The sequence below is a fragment of the Hoplias malabaricus genome, chromosome 2 (assembly GCF_029633855.1).
Source record: "Hoplias malabaricus isolate fHopMal1 chromosome 2, fHopMal1.hap1, whole genome shotgun sequence".
Classification (NCBI taxonomy): Eukaryota; Metazoa; Chordata; class Actinopteri; order Characiformes; family Erythrinidae; genus Hoplias; species Hoplias malabaricus.
The window spans coordinates 32,377,462-32,396,777 of NC_089801.1; the positions used below are offsets into that span (position 1 = coordinate 32,377,462).

Genomic DNA, 19,316 nt, shown 5'->3' on the forward strand with positions numbered 1-19,316 from the left:
ACAGCTAGAAGTTATTTGAAGGAGAATATTAATATTAATCTAATGGAAAAAATATGAAAGTGCATGGCGACAACACTGGAATATAAAAGTTTTTTTTTTTTGTCTCTGGAACTTGAGATTCTATATAGATTCCAACCCAAAAAAAGAAAAATAATAATAATAATAATAAAAAAAAAACAAAAACAAATAATCAAAATCCCCACTAAAGCCAAAGCCTCAAAAATGGAAGGTTTTTTTAAAGACCTACTCTTTCACAAGCACTCAAGAGTTACGCCCCTAAATACAGTGTGGAGGAAAAATGCAGGAATCATAACCTGAAATGGGCCTCCCTAAGCTATTAAAACGTCAGTCCTTACATGAGGGTGAAACTGTACTCAAAATCTAAAATGCACTTTGGAAGGCAGTGGGATTTTTCAATCATGTATCAAATTGGACCCCAAAGCATCAAAGCAAAATGCTAGGAAGAGGTGGGTTATTAGTTGAGAATGTCGCTGCGGGTTACTAAATCAATCACAAGGAAAGAAATGTCAAAGTTTCTTGTTCCTCAAGGAAAAAAAATAAAATTAAAACTTTGTTCTCAAAATCAACACGTGCTTGATGTGTGTAACTTGTTTGAAGTTTTTTTTATGTATGTTTTGAATAAGAATAATGATATAAATGCACAGCAGGTTGTGTTGCAGTCACACAGCTCCAGGATCCTGGGGTTATAGGTTCAAGTCCTGCTCTGGGTTACTGTCTGTGAGGAGTTTGTTGTGATCTCCCCGAGTCCACTTGGGTTTCCTCTGGGTGCTCTGGTGTCCTTCTATGATCCAAAACGTTGCTAACACACGTTACTAGGTGGATTGGCGACTCAAAAAGCTGCGTTCCAAAGCCTAGGCTGCAGCAGAGGTAGGACGTGTCACTGGAAAGGTCTGGTCTGCCTTGAAGCACTAACATGTAAGTTGAAATAAGTTGTATTGCATGCATGCATACATACATACAGGAGGCCAACGTGCTAACCACCAAGCCACCGTGCCGTGTGTTTTATTACCCACCCAAACCCTCCTTCAAAACTCTCAGCAGGATGCCAAACAAAGGTGCAGCAGCAACACAGCAGCAAAGGAAGTTTAATCTTGGCAGCATAAGTGACAGCTGAGACCTCAGTAACAGGTACGAATGAGACATGACTAAAAACAAGTGAAAAAAGATACCCTTCACAAAAGGAACACTTAAGGTACTTGAGCAAAATGAGAACATGCCACCTTTTGTCTGGCAACCTGTGATCACTAGGGAGGACAAGAACATATCCTTTGGCTGTCATTTGTTTAAGGAAGGAAAGAAAGCATTCTGAGGAAAACAGACAGTTTGGAAGCCCTCCTGAAATAGCTTGAATGTAGTTCTGGCTGTTTGTGTTTACCGTGGGAGTGTGCTTAACCTCTGAATGTGGTGGCTGCGTTGGCGGACAACTGGACGGATGGAAGAGGGAAAGAGAGAGGGGGCAGAGAGCTAGATCAACACTGACCAGCTCTGATAAAATGCCATGTCCAGGGAGGAGAGCAGGAGCCCATCTGATAGCGGGCGGCATTCTGGCAGACTTGGCTCTGGGGCAGAGCGGATGATAGAGAATGGAGGAGATCCCCTGACTCCATCTGTGGGCCTCCTACCAACCAGATAAGAGGGCAAGCACAGAAACCCTGCCTCAGAAATGTGTCTACATTCTCTAACAAAATGTATTATAGTGATGGTGATAGGCAGGACTGACAGTGCCGTTCTGGAGATTGTTAAAAGTTAGTGGGGTAATATCACTGCTTTCTAGACAGAAAATTAGCATTTGAATCCAAAGCTATGAGATAAAGCAAAATGGTGAGATCCATGTAAGGCAGAAAAATTACAGAAATAATTCAAACAAAACACTGAATCACTTATATAGTGCAAGTCATGCAAATTCTCATTCTAATAAACAAAAATTAAATTCTACACAAAGTAAACTAATCAAAAACCTTCTTTGCTTTCATTTAGAGTTCTAGAAATCATATACAGTACTGTGCAAAATTCTTAGGCACTTAAGATAATTATATATATTTAAACTAATGTCTCCATAAAAATTATATATAATCACAGTAAATACAAAAAAAAAAATATAAAACAAAAAAGAAATAAGATCTTTTTTTCTATAAAGGTGTGAGTGAATTTGAAGAACAATGCTGTGTTCAGATTCTCCTTGATTGAATGAATTTGTTAAATCAACAGCACACGTTATTTAAAATCATTATTTATTAACTGGTAAAACTAGGTATTGGATGATAACCTCAAATAATACGGACTGCCACCAGGAGAGATTTGGAAAAAATAAACACATTCACACAGAGCAAAGAGCAAAAAAATCCAACTAAACGCCCATCACAAGAAATGATGCAAGTGCTCCCATTATTGACCTGCACCAGTTCCGAATATCAATGAAAAACAATGACAAGTTAATGGAGCTCATTATTATACAGCACATACAATGCTTATACCTCACTGAATGCAGTTACATTTAACATACCACAATTTAGCTTGCCATTTAACTTTGACAACTAGCAAGACAATTTTCTGTAAATCTATAGCACATAACAACTGCAGTAGGTCTGGAAAGACTTCCAGGTTTTCTGTTTTATTAAACTGAGCACAAGGAGGAGAATATTTTGCCTGTAATTTTAAGTTCCTATTACAGGTGTTCGCCTGTGATTTTGTAATCTAGGTGACTTATGTATTTGAATAAATGCCCTTTCCTGGGTATGTTCCTGCCTGTCACCCAATGATCCTGGGTAAGCTCAGGACGCACTGTGACCCTGATCAGGATGAAGCATTACAGAAGACGAACGAATAAAAGAATTAAGTACTGTTTTTTACCAAACACCAAAAGTGGTAAGCTGGTGATTTTAGTCTTGTCCACAACTGTTTTTTTTTTTTAGAAGCAGCAGTTTTTTTCTTCTTAAATGCATGATATTTATCGCTTGATTCTCCACCTGACACCGCCGCCCCAACCTCTAACTACACGATAATAAACAAGTAACTATTGTTACTAATCTAATTAAATGGATGCATTAGAAGAAGGAATCATTCATTCATTCATTCATTATCTGTAACCGCTTATCCAGTTCAGGGTCGCGGTGGGTCCAGGGCCTGCCTGGAATCATTGAGCGCAAGGCGGGAATACACCCTGGAGGGGGCACCATTCCTTCACAGGGCAACACAGACACACATTCACACCTACGGCCACTTTTGAGTCGCCAATCCACTTACCAACGTGTGTTTTTGGACTGTGGGAGGAAACTGGAGCACCCGGCGGAAACCCACGCGGACACGGGGAGAACACATCAACTCCTCACAGACAGTCACCCGGAGCGGGAATCGAACCCACAACCTCCAGGTCCCTGGAGCTGTGTGACTGCAACACTACCTGCTGCACCACCGTGCCGCCAAGAAGGAATCAACAATTTTTTAAGTTTGTTATATGACGCCTGGGAAAATTTTTTCATAATCATCCCGTGGTAATTTTATTGTTATCCAAATTAGTTTTTTGTCTAAGATTTTATATATAGATATAACTTTTAGACTCCCCTGACCTGTTAAACTATTCCAATTCTAATAGCCCTTTAGCTACAGATAAAAAATACAAAATACAAAAATTTTTTCTGTACAATCTGACCTTTATGTGCAGTAATTACACAACTAGTTGTTTCTTTTCCCCAAAGTTCTCTGACGCTATTCAGTGACGTCTGCACCAGTCTGTCACTCCTGGCAGTGGATAGAGCTGTGTATGAAAGCGCTCACATGTGGCTAATTGAAGTGGTGTCCTGTTCCACGCTGAGTGCTACAGGCTATAAAAATCCCTCTCAGTGAACATGAGATACGTGCCGTTTTGCTTCAGGTTTTAATTTTTGTTGCTTGATGAGTGAAAGACTAAATGCAAGTCAGAAGGTGGTAGAACTAAATGGAATCATTCTCCTAGCACACAGTTTTGATTTGGGGATACTGACAGCAGATCTCACCTATATTCAAAGAACAGAATACATGAAAGCATTGGTTAATACAGGCAAAATGTCTGAACCAATATCAGCAGTCACGTGGCTGTATATATAAAAATACAGTACTATGAGTGGATATTTTTCTGTTGGTCAGTTCAGTCAACGTATTGTTACACAGAAAACTTAACAATGATTGAAAAAAAAAAGAGTAGTATTATAATACATACAGATTTTAAAGTCAACTGGTATCTGAGTATATAATAAAATACATTAAAATTAATGACAGAAGAGTTTATTCACAGAAATCATTAGCGCTCCTCCAAGCATGTTTGTCTTACAAACTTACAATAAAATCTTCATAAATGTTAACCTCTCATTAATATCCTTTTTCATATTGTTTACAGAAATACACAGAGGATAAAAGTCTTGCCAAGCCTTACACAAGTAAGTAGCCTAAAGTTTTCACCTTGAGCTAAGCATTCCTCTGTATTTTCAAAGCAGAGCAATCTCAGAAACAGAGCTTTCAGTCACTTTCTGATTTATACTAGAGCAAATAATCTACCTTCAGTTTGAACTCAAAAGGGAAGGATACATTTGCTCACTATGTGATGTATCACAGTAAAGACTTTAAAGCACTTATTACGTAGCCTGTACAGAATTTCTGAAAATGTGTTGATAGACTAACACCGCGTGTAATGACAGGTCTGAGGCAAATCTGGCAGAGAGCCTCGACACATGCAAAAAAACTAGACAGCCAAGGAGGTCTCAATTACAGCCTCAGATGTCGACCAGAGAGACTTCCCTGCTCAAAGAGCTGTAGGGGGTTGTCAACCTCATCCTAAATCCAGCCAGGGACAGGCATTTCCACACGAGGGTCCCATTATCTGTCCAGCTCATGATAAGGTACTATGTCAGTAAATTTTCTTTCATATGTTGCCACCATCTCTTTATGCAGAAGTCATTCAATCCACAGCACAGTGCAGAGCTGATGTGCTTCAATAAAACGAAATGTACCATTATTTTCTATAAGGTTCCTACAAAAGTTACACTAATAATATGGTGACATTTATTTATTGTTGTAAAATGTGATCTCTAATAATATTATGGACATACCCAGATGGAAATGTTCTTTTTTCATTTGAATACAATAATATTAATAGCACACATAATACAAAAATAGTTTATATATATATATATATATATATATATATATATATATATATATATATATATATACATACACACACATATATATATATATATAAACACATTCTGAATCCTCCTTAAAAAAGTTGAAAAAGTTTTAAAATATTAAAATTCCACTGGACTGCTTATACTGATTACATCTAGTGTCTCCATTATATGCACATCATCTGAATTTAACAACATCCAGGCTTATATTTAACTGTGATCAATGCCACAAACACAGCTTTCTGAATTCATGAAAGATAATTCCTGGCAGTTGAGGGAAGATGAGTCACTACTCAACATAATGATTATGATCTTCTAGAAATACTTTCCCATAAAATCTCCCACCGCAATCTGCTAAAAGATATTTGAGTTAAATATTTAATATTCTCCTCCAAATGTATCGAGTTATCCAACAATGTTTAATTAAAAGCATTTTGAAAAGATAGCGCACACCTTCAGCCCTTCACTTGCTATAATTGTATAATAGGTCAAGCTGGAAATGACTAAACCCTGGAGAAAATCTGGTGAATTTGGAGCCACAGTAGAAACCTTTAGAGAGACCAACCCCAACTAAAAGGGCATTTTTCCATGCTCAAATGACATGAACATGACTGGACTTGGCTATTACTTAGAATTCCCACAAATGTATGCACATATATTAAAATAAAATGAGAACCACGCCATGTTTATGATTTGTTGCTTAAACATTTATCAGTATTTTCAGATATATAACAACAATATCAACTGTTTTTGTTTTCCTGCAAAAAAATGGCCAAGCTTAGTCTCTTTGAAACCACAACTGAAACATTTACAGGTCTAACCTCAAGTAAAAAGGCATTTTTTCCATGGACAAGTGACATGAACATGTCTGGACATGACTTTTCTATAGAATTTCCCTCACAAGGCTATAATGATGTGATGATGGTCCAGAGCTTCAGATCCTCATAGTCCTCAATCAACATAAAGATGTGGCAGCTCAAAGATGCTGCTCTTAAGACTCTGATTTAAATGCGCCCATCACATGCTCAACATATTGAAGACCCATTCATTAGTAATATCCATTTGAATTTGGGATGTTTCTCTAAATATCTACATCATTATGATTAAATGAGTTTATAAAAAAGTTACAATTCACTGCTGTCCAAAAAAACAAAACTGTATCTCTCAATTTTTCAGTCCAGCAGATGTCCCTAACAATGTGTCAACATTTCATGATGAAAGCACCAATAGAAATAGACTGAAATTACTTGGGAGAAAAATTCAAAGCCAAGGCCTTTTTGGCACACCAGTGTGTGGTTTTATTATGAGCTCTGGGACCGATTCTAAAGAGAGCTGGGACAGTCCTACCTCTCTCTGTTCACTGCAGATCTTGCACAGCCACTGAGCTCGCTTCTGACTGCACGCTGTCTCAATCCCACACTTAGTGCACACTTTCTGAAAGAAAAAAAAAAACATAAATTATACATATACACATGACCGCGCAAGACAGTGAGTGAATGAATGAATGACCATCCAGCTCCATGAGGCATTTCTCATCTTTTAAAAATCTGGATGTGTATTCTTGTTACTTCTTTATTAATAGCCAAGACTATTTACAGTTTAAGGGTGGATTAAGAGCATCATTGCCATCTGGTGCTGCAGAGATGTGAAAAAGAATATACATGTGGGCAATGTTTCCATATTTCATTTTCCTCTTACCAACAGAAGGCATTTTATCAAGAAAATAGCCCAGAGGGACACCAAAGTTGTTTTTATATCTTTCTTAAATTTAGTTTTTACATCTTATATTTTTGGCTGGCTTCAGTCTTAGGCTGGTTTTCATGGTGAAAATTTCATGCAACTGTAGCTGATTGAAGCATAACTTGAAACAAAGCTTCATTCAGAATATGTCGGGCATCCTGCAAACTATTTGAAACTCAGTTGCAAGTTTCTCAACTTCATAAAATGTTCCATAAAACAGCCAATTGAAATCCTCAAAACCACAAGCACCATGCACCTAACATTGTTTTCAGCTATTGATTTCATTGGTTTAACAGACAAGAAAATGAAACAGATGTTGGTTTATTAGCAGATGAAAGCAAGACCTTCTTGCCTGCATTTATGTAAAGTTGGCCACTAACATTTGTGTACCCAGCTTAACTAACCCACTAATTTTGCAGCTGTAAAATGGCTCCCTGTTCAACTATTTATTCTGTACTACGACATTTAGAAAAATATAGCTTGCCACTTCATTTTCTTCTGCATAGATGCTCACTGATTTTGAACAGAGCTCAGATTCCTTTGAGATCTTACAGACAGAAAAATACTGCATAAAGTGCTGAAATGTCCTGAAGTGCATCTAGGACAAGATGAATGAGGGATCAAATACAAACATTACGGCTGCATAAATATTCATTTTCAAAAGGGGCAAAGCATCAGCATTGGACTTTTCATTTTATTTTGGACCAATTCTCAAGTGGGCTTCCAAGTAACATCACTGAATGTGGCCTGATAAATAAGGATATATACAACCTTTGCCCACATAAAAATGATCAGTGATGCACAATACACCAAAGTGCATGGTGCGATCTACGCATTGGGCACTTTGGTATAGACAGAGAGACAGACAGACTGAAAGATATATACATAGGACTAATCTATTACTTGAACATCTCTTCTAAAATCAAGTGTATTTATTGATAGCTTGTCCATGTGTGCTTAAGTAATAGCTTATATTCTCTTTGAATGCTTTGCGCTAGATATTGAAACATTACTGTGAGAATTTGATGGCATTTAGCCATTAGTGAAGTAACCAGGATGGCCACAACAAAAAACAGTTCCATTGCTACACAGTCAACGTAAGAGGGATTTTATACACATGGAGTTAACACGTGTCACTGGGCATGATGTATAGCAGTTCCATCAGCCAAAAGACATCAGTGTCTACAAGAGTTTTCCCTAAATTGTTGGTACATAACTAGCAAGCTAGATAGCTTTTGAATTCCTTAATGTAATTGTGAAGTTTGGTTGAAAAGGTTTTATTTACTATTTGCAACATGTACGTTTCCCTGCATAAAACCTTCGTGAAATTACAAACTGCATTTACATCAAAACAGTTAGAAGTCTAGACTCTAAGTGTCTAGCAAAAGACCTTGGGAGGCAGCTGTAAATGGAGTTTGAAAAATGGGTTTTGGATGTCTGGCACCGATAAAGAGGCTGTCAGAGACATCTGTGAAGCACACGCATGCATAGAGATGTATAATTTACAACAAAGCATGGAGGAAGTATAATGCCCATCCCCGAATGCTGGCGAACACCATGTCTTTCTGAGGTAAAAGAAATTTAATTACCTCAGGATATTACACCGACTGCTGGTGAATTGGAGTTCAAGAATCAATTTGAATGCTAAAGGTTTGATATGGCATTATAACAGGCAAGCAGAAAAAGTCTTTAATCAAGCTTGCCATAATGGAAGACAATATCCAAGAGAAGGAGCGGTCATTACATCTTTTGCTGAAGAGTTCTGTGTTCTTTTAAATTGGTTTGAGGGAGAGGGAGAGAAAGAAAGAGGAAAAGAAAGAAAGAAATAATGGGAGACAGAAAAAAGAAAATAGTAAGGCCACTCAGAAGGCCCTTTAATTTTCCACAAAACTCCCAAAAAAGCTCACAGTGAGAGTGAACACTTTGCATAATTTGCCTCCAGCTTTGAATGACGCCTGACTTCCACTGAAGGCCAAAATCAAACGGCAACCTTTCACTTTCTATTTCTATTTGAAAAAAAAAAAAAGAATATACAACAAAAAGTCTCCTCTCTGATTTGAGATAATTGAGATAAGCCGAGGCGATTCATCTTGGAGGAGGTTGTTTATAATTAGCTGTCCTCATATCCTGCTAAAACAGCAGAATAGCTGAGCCAAGGGAGAGATGATTTCTCACCGTTTTCTGTTCATTTTTGTTCCTCCTGTGAGTTCACCCATCACCTGACACCTGATAGACCCCCATATGGCAACAGCAAAACAGTTTAACACAATTTTACAGGAGGACACATGAACATATGCTATTTAGGAAAACAGTTAGGCTCCTAAAAGTATAATAATCATTAGGATTACCTTAATATCCTCAGCATATTCAAAACTCAGCACCACAGCATTAACCTTTATCTGCAGCAGATGTTCAGATGTTATGGGCCACTTTAAAAATCATAAGCCTAATATTCTGGGTCTGTTTGAGAGGTCATAAAGTCATTTTTAACACCACACACACACAAGCAAACAATACTTAAGAAAGAGAGTATTAATGTTCTTCTATGCGACGTAGTCCTTGAAAAAAGCAATTTATGCTCCACGGAGTGGGACCACCACTTGGAGGCAACCGCATTTTAAACAGACTTTAGTATAAGATCTTTGATACATCCAGGCCCCTAAGTGTCAGGGTAATGGCTCTTTTATTAGTGTGAAAGACAAACTGCCGCTTTAAATATAGCACCAGCAGAGGTCTTTAGGTGAACTGTTTCAGTCCATCAGTACCAAGGCTATGAGTGTGTATTTCAAGAGCCATGTTGAAATCACTCCTTCCATCTGAAGGCACTGACCCAGAATGCAGGGCAGGGCCATGGACAAACAATTTAAACAAAGCCTCATACCTGAGTCTAAACAAGATCTAAAGGCAGTCGACAAACAGCGAGTGTGTTATTTGGACACGCACTGCCCCCTGGTGTGCAAGTGGATGTTATGTGAAAAAGCTGAAAAGCCAATGATATTACTTACCTAGCTCTCTGCTGCTCACTTATGGACGCTTAGTGTTACTGCATCACACATGAACTAGACTTTTTTCTTTTAATATTTATTTTTCTAATGATCCACTTCCTTAACTAAATGTAATTTCAGTTCATATCTAAAGTTATTCATTTTTTAGGGTGAGGGAGAACAAAAGCATAAATACTTTCCGCATTTACAGTGTCCATCCTTTGCCTGCAGGGACATACTCTTACATCTCCAAAGTTCAGTCCTAATATCTGGGGCCTTGGACGGACAGTGTGCTGTTCTGACAACACAAACAGCTTCATATTTTTCTTGGTTTTGTTCAAAAATTAAATGGCTACACACGAGGAATGTGACTGTTTAAGTGTGCAGTATTCCTGAGTTAACTTTTACAGCACTGTCCTAAAATCAAAGGACACGAGAGAAGAGGCTGGTGTTTTCCTACCCTTCTCCAAAAGATATATAGTGTAGTTTCTGCAGCACTGAGCCTACAGTAGCAACAACAGGCTCTAGTTCCCCTATTATAAGACAGTGGAGAATCACAATGATTTTGAAACTGTAATTATAAGGTAAAAATACTACCTAGTTTTTCTTTAAATCACAGATAAATCACATTGAGCAGAAAGGATGTGTGTTTTACCTTGTGACAGTCCAAACAGAGGACTGAAGGAGTTCCCAGCAGTCCCAGAGATTCTCCACATAGTAGACACTGAGAGCGTCCATTGCCAACTGCTGACCGCCTCATGTTTTCCAATCGCTCAATGAGCCGACTGAAAAACACAAGTACGGAAAACTCCATTATGTTTGTGACAAATGCATAAAAGTTAGTCTCAAACAATTCACATGGATAAATGCTAAGATGTTAATAAATGGCATTTTCATGCATTTTAGCTTTACTGTGTAGAAATTATGGCACATCGCTTAACTTACATTACAGATTATATTTATGTCAGAAATTACATGATGCCACAAAATGGGGATGAGGGTTATGTATTTTAAAGAGTCTTGCCCATAGACACATCATTACAGTGTGGTGTTCCTGCTTGGCTGAGAAATGAACACTAGTCTCCTGTGTGGAGGTCAGTGGTGAACCACTATTTTCTAAAAAAAACTGCATATAGTGCTTATATGTTAAAAGTTTTAGAACTTAGTAATACTAAACTTCTAAATTTTGATGCCTTCATGATATACTGACCTACAAATACATGGGCTCCAGCATCAGTACACTCAGAGCCTGTACAGATTAACAATGCCATGGCCTTTTCTCCTTTAGCAAGAGGCTCTGCACTTATGTAAATTCCAGGTACGGTTCAAGTCCAAGCTATGCCTACAACTGCGCTGGTGAGTGCTGCTCAAAAACGATCAGATACAAAAAGACTGACAGAAAGATGAAAAGCTGTACCCAATTCGGTGTTGCTCAATCAGCTCCAGCTGCTCAGCTCGGTGGATCACGTTAAGGATAACGTCCAGTTCTCTTTGTTCCAGGGCTTGGGACTTCCTCTGTTTCTCTGACTGGAAGGTATGTACTGACCAGCCAGTGTGTAGCCTAGTCTCACACACACACACACACAAGATCAAAACACAACAAACAAACACTAATACAAATACTTCCAAAAAGGGAAAGGTACATGAAATGCAAATAAAATGTGTAAATCTACTTTGACTTGTATTTACATTAAAAATATACAGTACAACATGCATAACATTTATGACCTTGACTAGTTTTTTTTGTTTGTGTGTGTGAAGGTGATCCTATCAACAATAATAAAAAACAAACTTGGGAGAGAGGCAATTTAAAACCTTTTCAAAAACCTCAAACAGGTCATGCAATCATGCCTGGAAATAAAGGCAGCATCCAGGAAAGGCCAAGTACCTTATGATGAAGGTTTTGCCAGCAAATACTACAATAGTTTAACGCAGTCAGTGGTTGCAGGGATGTTTGGAATTTCACCCTCTACAGCATAAAATATAGTTAAAATATTCAGGGAACCGGAATAAATCGCTGAATGTAAAGGTCAAGGAATTAAGTGTGATACTGGAAGCCTGGTAAGCTTGTGCAACTGAACACTGTTATAGAAGAATGAAGAAATCTCTTTTTCAAAACGCTTTTGAAACTGAATCTTGTATTCAGTTTCAAAAAAAGTATTGTTTAAAAAGTATTGTTTTAAACAAAGGGTTGACTCAAGAACAGCAGTAAAAGCAATGTTTTTTGTGAAAGAAGTGCAGAATCATTTACTTGGCCCGTAGGGTCAGCTGTCGATCATTCGGACAAACCCACTGGCTGATCCCACTGCCGAACATGGTGTCAGTCATTCTTCAAAAAGGCCCTATAAGAGCAAATAAAGGAAATAGGTCCAGCAGTTTTAACATGTAGCTTCCATATGTTTCCCTACAAGAGGTTTAGTCCCTTCACTATTGGTTTATTGGCCCCAAACACAGAGAAGAGACAAGTAACCTTTCAGAAAGACCTGAAGCTAACTCTGAGCAATGAGAGCAGGTGTTCCGATCAATGCCTCAAAGCCTTAAGCATTCACCATCAATGTCAGTCGATTTAGAGGCCATTAAAGTTAGCTGTTTGCCTTGGAGCAACTCTTAGCTGTGACGCTGCCATTGTGCATTTTCCACATCACAGAAACGCTGTGCAGCTGCTTAGCGAACACTGATCAATGTCATCACAAAGAGCAGCATTAGAGCTTTTCAGTTCTGTGCAAAATGTTCAGTGGCCCTGATCAAATGACACGTTATAAGGGCCTTGTAAAGGAAAATAAGTCCACTCATCCTCTAAAATGAACATAATTTAAATCAACATCCCTGTTTATTAAGATTAAATAGCATCTGCTCCCATCTTTGCTACAAATGACCACTCTTCTCAGAATATATGCTGCAACCTTTCTGTGAATATTTTATTGCATTCAGCTACTTCAAACAAGTTTGAAATGAGTTCAGGTGCTGATGCTGGATGACTAGTCCATGAAACACAAAAACCACTCCTTCTCATCCAAAAAAGTATTTTGGATTAACGTCACACTGCTAGACGTCCCAATGTTCAGCACAGTTTCATACCTGCCACTAGCCCACACTGGGCTGCTCCAGTGTTCAATTCTATTTGTTCATGTTTATATATAGGCATTGTACAAGCTGTGCATACACAATGAAATGTCTTTTTATGTACCTAAATTCACTAATTAGACTTGGTGTCAACCAACTTCTAGATATATAGTGTAATGTATTTAATTATTTTATTATTTTTATACCGTGATCCCGCGTTTTTTGTGGGGGATACATTCCAAGACCACCCACGAAAAACGAATTTCCGTGAGGTAGAGGAAAGATATATATTTTTTTATGCATTTAACGAGTATTTGGACTTTTAAAACCCTCCCTGTACTGTTAACAACCCACCCTTTGCATTAAACAGTCATTCTATAATGTTTTTCAGCTGGAACTACATGTGATATCCTACCAGTTTCCTTAATAGAGTAATTCCTATGCTGTGATTTGGCGTGATTTCACTCGGATGTGGACATGAACAATACATGTACTGTATGTAAGAAATACTTGTAAATGATATATTTTGTCACCTACAGGCCTAGTCTATTACATGTAAATAATAAAAACAAACACTTTTAATTTATATATAGCGGCCATAAGCTCCCTTGAAAAAAACAGCGAAGTAGTTTTACTGTATACAAAAAACTAGTCCACACAAAGCTGGACTGGCACTGCACCACAAAACAAAAACACAATTTCACCTTCTTTTGCATTTGGATATATTTTATGCACAGGCTATACCGGTTGCAATGATTCAGACTGTAAGAAAAATGAGTCAGTGCTCCATCTCTCCTCCACAGATCACACAGGAAAGGGGCAGGTTCATTTCTCTTGGCACTTGACACTCCCCCATTTATCGTCACATTTAGCTAGTAAGCCCATTAAAAAAAAAAAAATAAATAAATGATAATAATAATAATAATAATAATAATAAAAAATAAATAAATAAATAAAAAAAAGCAAAGTAGTAGCAAAATTGTGGGCCACGAACAGAGCTTAAACACTTCTTTTCTGAAATGGATTGACCAGTATTTATTTATTTTTAATTAATACAATGCAAAGGCCTTCAAGATGTGGCTAGCATCAGCTAGTAAGTTGCTAATAAGATAGTGGGTAATACTGCCTTCTATGCAGAAAACTAAAGTTGGATTCCATTTATAAGTAAGCACACCATGTTATACCAGTAAGAATCTTTGGATCTGTTACAGAAATAGATTTGTAAGTCACTATAGAGTTTGACTAATATCATAAATATAAATGTAATTGGCTTGAAAACAAATTACAAACTGGTATTTTCCCCACAGGAAATATAAGATATATATTTTTAGATTATTTTAAGATTTTTAAGAATATTTTCACCTTATTTTTACTTCATTTCATGAAAATTAATGCAGGCATAATAAAAAAACATCTATATAATTTGATAATCACATAATGACATTATATATATATATATATATATATATATATATATATATATATATATTGTCTACATATAAAAGAGATTCATTTGCATAGACTGCATATCACATTTTGCAATGACATAAAGCACAGCTATGAGAATAAAAACACCTGTCACTTTTTCTCTCTCTCACACACACACCTCATTTATGACTAAGAGGCATCAGTCTGTTTACATTTCCATGTGACCTATTGCCCTTTGTGCAGCGCTGCTGCTTAGGCCTGAGGCACAACTAAGCATAAAACAGAAGCTCTGAAATCAGCAACATCACAACACTTTCCATTTAAAACATGCACGATATCCACAACTCCAAAACTCAGTTTAAGAAGTTGGTTGTATTTTCTTATTCTCAGAACTGAAGCAATCCCAAACAGAATTTCTTTTGCACGACTGTTGAGAGCTCCACATACTTTCAGCCCAGAGCGTTGTTGTCAACATTCAGAAAATTACTTAATTTCTCCTCAAAACTTTGTGTGCTCAAAAGTGCTCTTTATCTGATGGTGACATTCTTGGTGGTCTATTAGTGGTCTTTCATAGTTGTCAGGAGCACCACCTCATACCTAGATCCTTACTTTTATTTGTTTTATATTTACGTTTTATTAGTATATTACATTTACACTGGTAATGATTAATGTTGTGTATAAAAACGGAGTAAACATTATTAAACTAACTACAAAAGAGAAACTTGTTTGTCAAAACAGCTGGGAACATTCTCCATTCAGAAACCAACAAGTCACTGACATAAAACTTTCCACTCACAGCAAAGAAAATACTGTTGATTAACCAGCTGTGTCCAAGCCCTTTTAAAAGTAACCCATGCTTCCTCTGAATATTCATTTCAAAGCAGCAAAGAGCCCTTTCCCTTGAAGCCAAGAACAAACAGGTAAGGGAAGTAAAAAGACAAGCTTTAAAACCGTAAACACCGGGTGATGGCCACGCACCTTTCAAACTCAGCGCTCAATGCTCAACACGCCTGGAAGCAGTTCAGGCTAAATCCACTTAAAAGCTGTTGGCAAACAAAGACACACACACTAACAGAGAGAGAAAGTGTTTATCTCAGACTAGGGGCTGACGATAATAAAAGCAGAAAGTAAGGAAACTTAGTCCGGATACTGTTTCTGATCTGGGACGGCTTTCCCCTTCCACGTCCTCAGCTCTAACTATACAAACACAATCCCAAAAAACTGGTCTGGGATCAGCACTAAAGACAACTACCACAGCCCCACAGCCAACCTGTCACACCGGTCACATGATAGGAGAACAAACCTCCAGATACATCCTGTTCCTGCACTGCTGCTGTGATTGTACTCCCCTGATGACAGACTTCCAAACACTGACCGTTCCTAAAGTGTTTAATATTGACCTGGCCTTCAGAGCTGAGCCCTATGTCACTGTGATCTCATTTGGAGTAGCCTTCTGGAGCCCAAAGACATTTCGCATTGAAAGTTGAAAGACGACTGCATTGTTATTTAAATGGACAGCTGCTGGGCTTAACAGAAACATATTTATTCTACAGTAGAAGCACATTAATATTAATTACAATATCAAACGCAGCAAACAAATATCAAATAAATACAGAATATAAAATTTAGGAAAACGTGATTACACTTATTTTTAAAGTGCAAGTCACAGTAGATGTAGAATCAAAACTTCTGGAGTCCCTAAAACTGAGTAATCATTAATAAACCAAGTACTGAAGAGAAACGTGTTTGTCCCAACAGCTGGGAACATTTTCCATTCAAAAACCAACAAGTCACTGACATTACATTTTTTACTCACACCAAAGAAAATACTGCTGTTTAACCAGCTGTGTCCAAGCCCTTTTAAAAGGTAACCCATGCTTCCTCTGAATATTCATGAATATCCATAAAGGATGTTCCACAAAAGAGGATGGCGATGTTAATGATAAAGTTTTTCAATGTGCAATGTGAGAGTATTGTGATATTATCATTTAGTTTTACTGCTCTGCTACTGACCAGAACTTGTTATTCTACAGATTCTTTCATATGGTCCTTGGGTCCTCTGAACTTGTGTCTGAGCATACACTGAGGCATTTCAAAGTGACCAAACAATATAGCAAAAAGGTGAGGTCATTTTTTTATTCCCTGTATTAAGTCTTTTTAGTCATATGGCAACACATAAGTAAATCTCATTGAAATCAGAATAAATATATTCCCAGGAGCATAATTAATTATAAGTCTGCTTTCTATGCTTTTCTGTAATGTCACCTTTTTCTGCTATAAACAGAAGGTTTGTCCACTTGAATAAGGATCCAACAGGTGCTAAGAGGCCGTTTATTTTTAGTAACGCAGCTGATAAGTAAAAAACAATAAGCATATACAGTGTAAAAAATCAAATATCACGGAATGTGAATAACTGAGTTATGAGGTACCTTGTGAAACAGCAACAATTTTGGACTAAAATTTGGACAAAATGTCTCGTTAACTTATCAAGTTACAAATGAAAGAACCACGTCACTACATGAAGACAAAGCTGCCCCAAAGATTCCCAGCCTCACCTGATGACGTTTTGCATCCACTCAGAAAAGGGACCCTTTCTAACACAGTTACTCTCAGCTGTGCACACAGCTGCGCTGGACGAAGAGGTCAAAGCTGGAGACATATGATAAGGCAGCAGGTGGAACACAAAAGACCCAGAGCCCATAGACAGTGTAGAACATTTTTTTGTACCTGGCTCCCTTCAGCTGTCCCCTTCCAACAAAGCAGAAACGCTCCTCTGGGTCCAGGCTCTGGCTTCGGCAATTGCCTGTGCTGCGTTTTATCTCCAACTCTGCAAACAAGTGAAAAGGAAAAGGGGAAAAAAAAGAGAAACGGAGGTCACATTACGCCAGTGCCCCCTCCTCCCCAGCAGAGTGAAGCACGTAGAGGGTGGGCCATGTGTTCCCTCCCAGATTCTCAGAGCAGGTTTCCTAGGAGAGAAACACCACAACCTTTGTGCCCATTTTATTATGACTTCACCTCATAGTTCTTGTTTTGGGACAAATTTGGCAGTCATTTTAAATCAAAAATCCTGATGTGACAGCCAAGAGGTACAGGTAAAGAGGTAAATTTCCATTCTAAACTGCCTTTTATTACAAGGTTTATATTTTACAGTGTGAGGGGTTAAAAGCAGAAAGCATATATCTAAAGTACCCTTCCAGGATTAGATTAAAACCTTAAAAAAAATACGGATTCATTTTTATTCAGTACTCACAGATCTATGAATATGCAAATATTCCCCACCCCACTCACATATCTGCCCCTCACCTGCAGCTTGAAAGCCCTGCCCCACAACTTGACAAGACTGCTTCCTTAGGTTTTCTGACATAAGAAACCCTGGCTCTCAAAATCTGCCCATTTTAGCGTGTGTGTTACACTGTAGATTTAAGTGGACATGCTAGAAGTAGCAGGTATGTTTCACACAAAGTGTGTTCTAGCTTATTAAATAAAAACAACACATGGACCCATTAACTCTCTCAGGTCTATGAAAGCACATGTGTATCAAATTATGTTTATCAATTTTGTCATTAGCCCTGTGAAGGACTGGCGCCCCCTCCAGGGTGTGTTCCTGCCTTGCACCCAATGATTCCAGGTAGGCTCTGGACCCACTGTGACCCTGAACTGGATAAGGGTTACAGATAATGAATGAATGAATTTTGTCAGTAGCATCTTTACACTTGTACAGTGTAGGAAATTATTTAAATATTTCCTGAATCTATAGAGTCTGCCCTTTTGATTCAATCTAATTGGAAGATAGATTTTTGTGTCCAATTTTTCAAACTGGACCTCAACTTTTCAAATTTTGAGCCAAATGATCTGAGTTCTAGAGTACAGAGGAAGTTCACAATGTTTTTAACATTGTGATATAAAACATGTGGGCATCAAGTGCACATAAAATGAATGTAGGTAATATAAATTAATCAAAAATTGAGAAAACGACGTCAGAGTAAATAAGAAAATTGATTTTCAGGGGAATTTTCTTTTAACAGAATATAAAGAAAAGAATCATCAGCAACTAGCTAAATATCATTTCTATTGTTTTGTATTTACCATGTCCACGATATGTCTGTATTTCAGCTTTCTCTCTCCACAAATTTCTCTCTGAAATATTATGTGAAATGTATTACATTACGCGAAATATTAAACACAATGTAGTGGCAATAATTTGATTAAAAATAAATAAACAGATTCATACACAATGTCTCTGTTATCAGATGTGTGTCTGTATTAACTTAGCGGGAGGAAACTTCACACACCTGGGTTCATTCACCCTTAAAGCTTCTCGAGAATGTAGCGTTTGAATTCAAACCACTGTGAGAGCGTTTAAATCTTTTTATCATTAAAATATGTTGAAATTTTCAAAACACGGTGGCGTAAGACAAAATAGACTACAATATGCTATAAATTAGCATTTAGGTTTATTTGTCATGTCATGTTACAGAATATTAATAAGGAAACCAGTCATAAAACCAGTCGACGAGACGTCAGTTCATCAATATGAATTTAGAGAATGTCGATAATTTACCATTAGCCTTCTGCAGCACTCCTTAAAACAGGGAAAACAAATGTTTATAGCCAGTGTTGGCTACAACTCAAAAACCAGTGAGCCACCGCTGCTAACCTGTGAACCGTTACGCTAATTCAAAAACAGGCTGTACCTCAAATCTCTCCCTGCTACCTATATAGTACAGTTCATTAAACTGACTTCTCCACCTAAACAGGGTACTGAATGGTTTTTGGATTAATATAACCGTCTTTGTGATAGGTATAAATGAACATTGAACGTTGAACATTCTCTATTCCAGGAACAATGCAGAAGGTAATGCTACACATTTTGGATATTTGTGCCCCACTTAAAAGGTTCAGTTTTCACTAAGGTTTACCA

At 37.6% G+C, this 19,316-nt stretch overlaps 1 protein-coding gene across 3 annotated transcripts in view; it reads right to left on the reverse strand.

Moving 5' to 3' along the window:
* doc2b (double C2-like domains, beta) overlaps positions 1-19,074 on the reverse strand; it is a 184,177-nt gene extending 165,103 nt beyond the window's left edge. For 2 of the 3 annotated variants that reach the window (XM_066660136.1, XM_066660134.1), the window contains exons 1-6: positions 18,957-19,074; positions 17,123-17,222; positions 12,156-12,246; positions 11,322-11,465; positions 10,560-10,689; positions 6,528-6,614 (exon numbers count right to left, since the gene is read on the reverse strand). In XM_066660136.1, the coding sequence (XP_066516233.1) occupies positions 6,528-6,614; positions 10,560-10,689; positions 11,322-11,465; positions 12,156-12,232 (438 nt within the window). In that variant the 5' untranslated portion in view covers positions 12,233-12,246; positions 17,123-17,222; positions 18,957-19,074. Of the gene's footprint in view, positions 1-6,527; positions 6,615-10,559; positions 10,690-11,321; positions 11,466-12,155; positions 12,247-17,122; positions 17,223-18,481; positions 18,533-18,956 lie in introns of all 3 variants that reach the window. The other variant, XM_066660135.1, reaches the window with a different exon arrangement.
* Between the last annotated feature and the right edge of the window lie 242 nt (positions 19,075-19,316).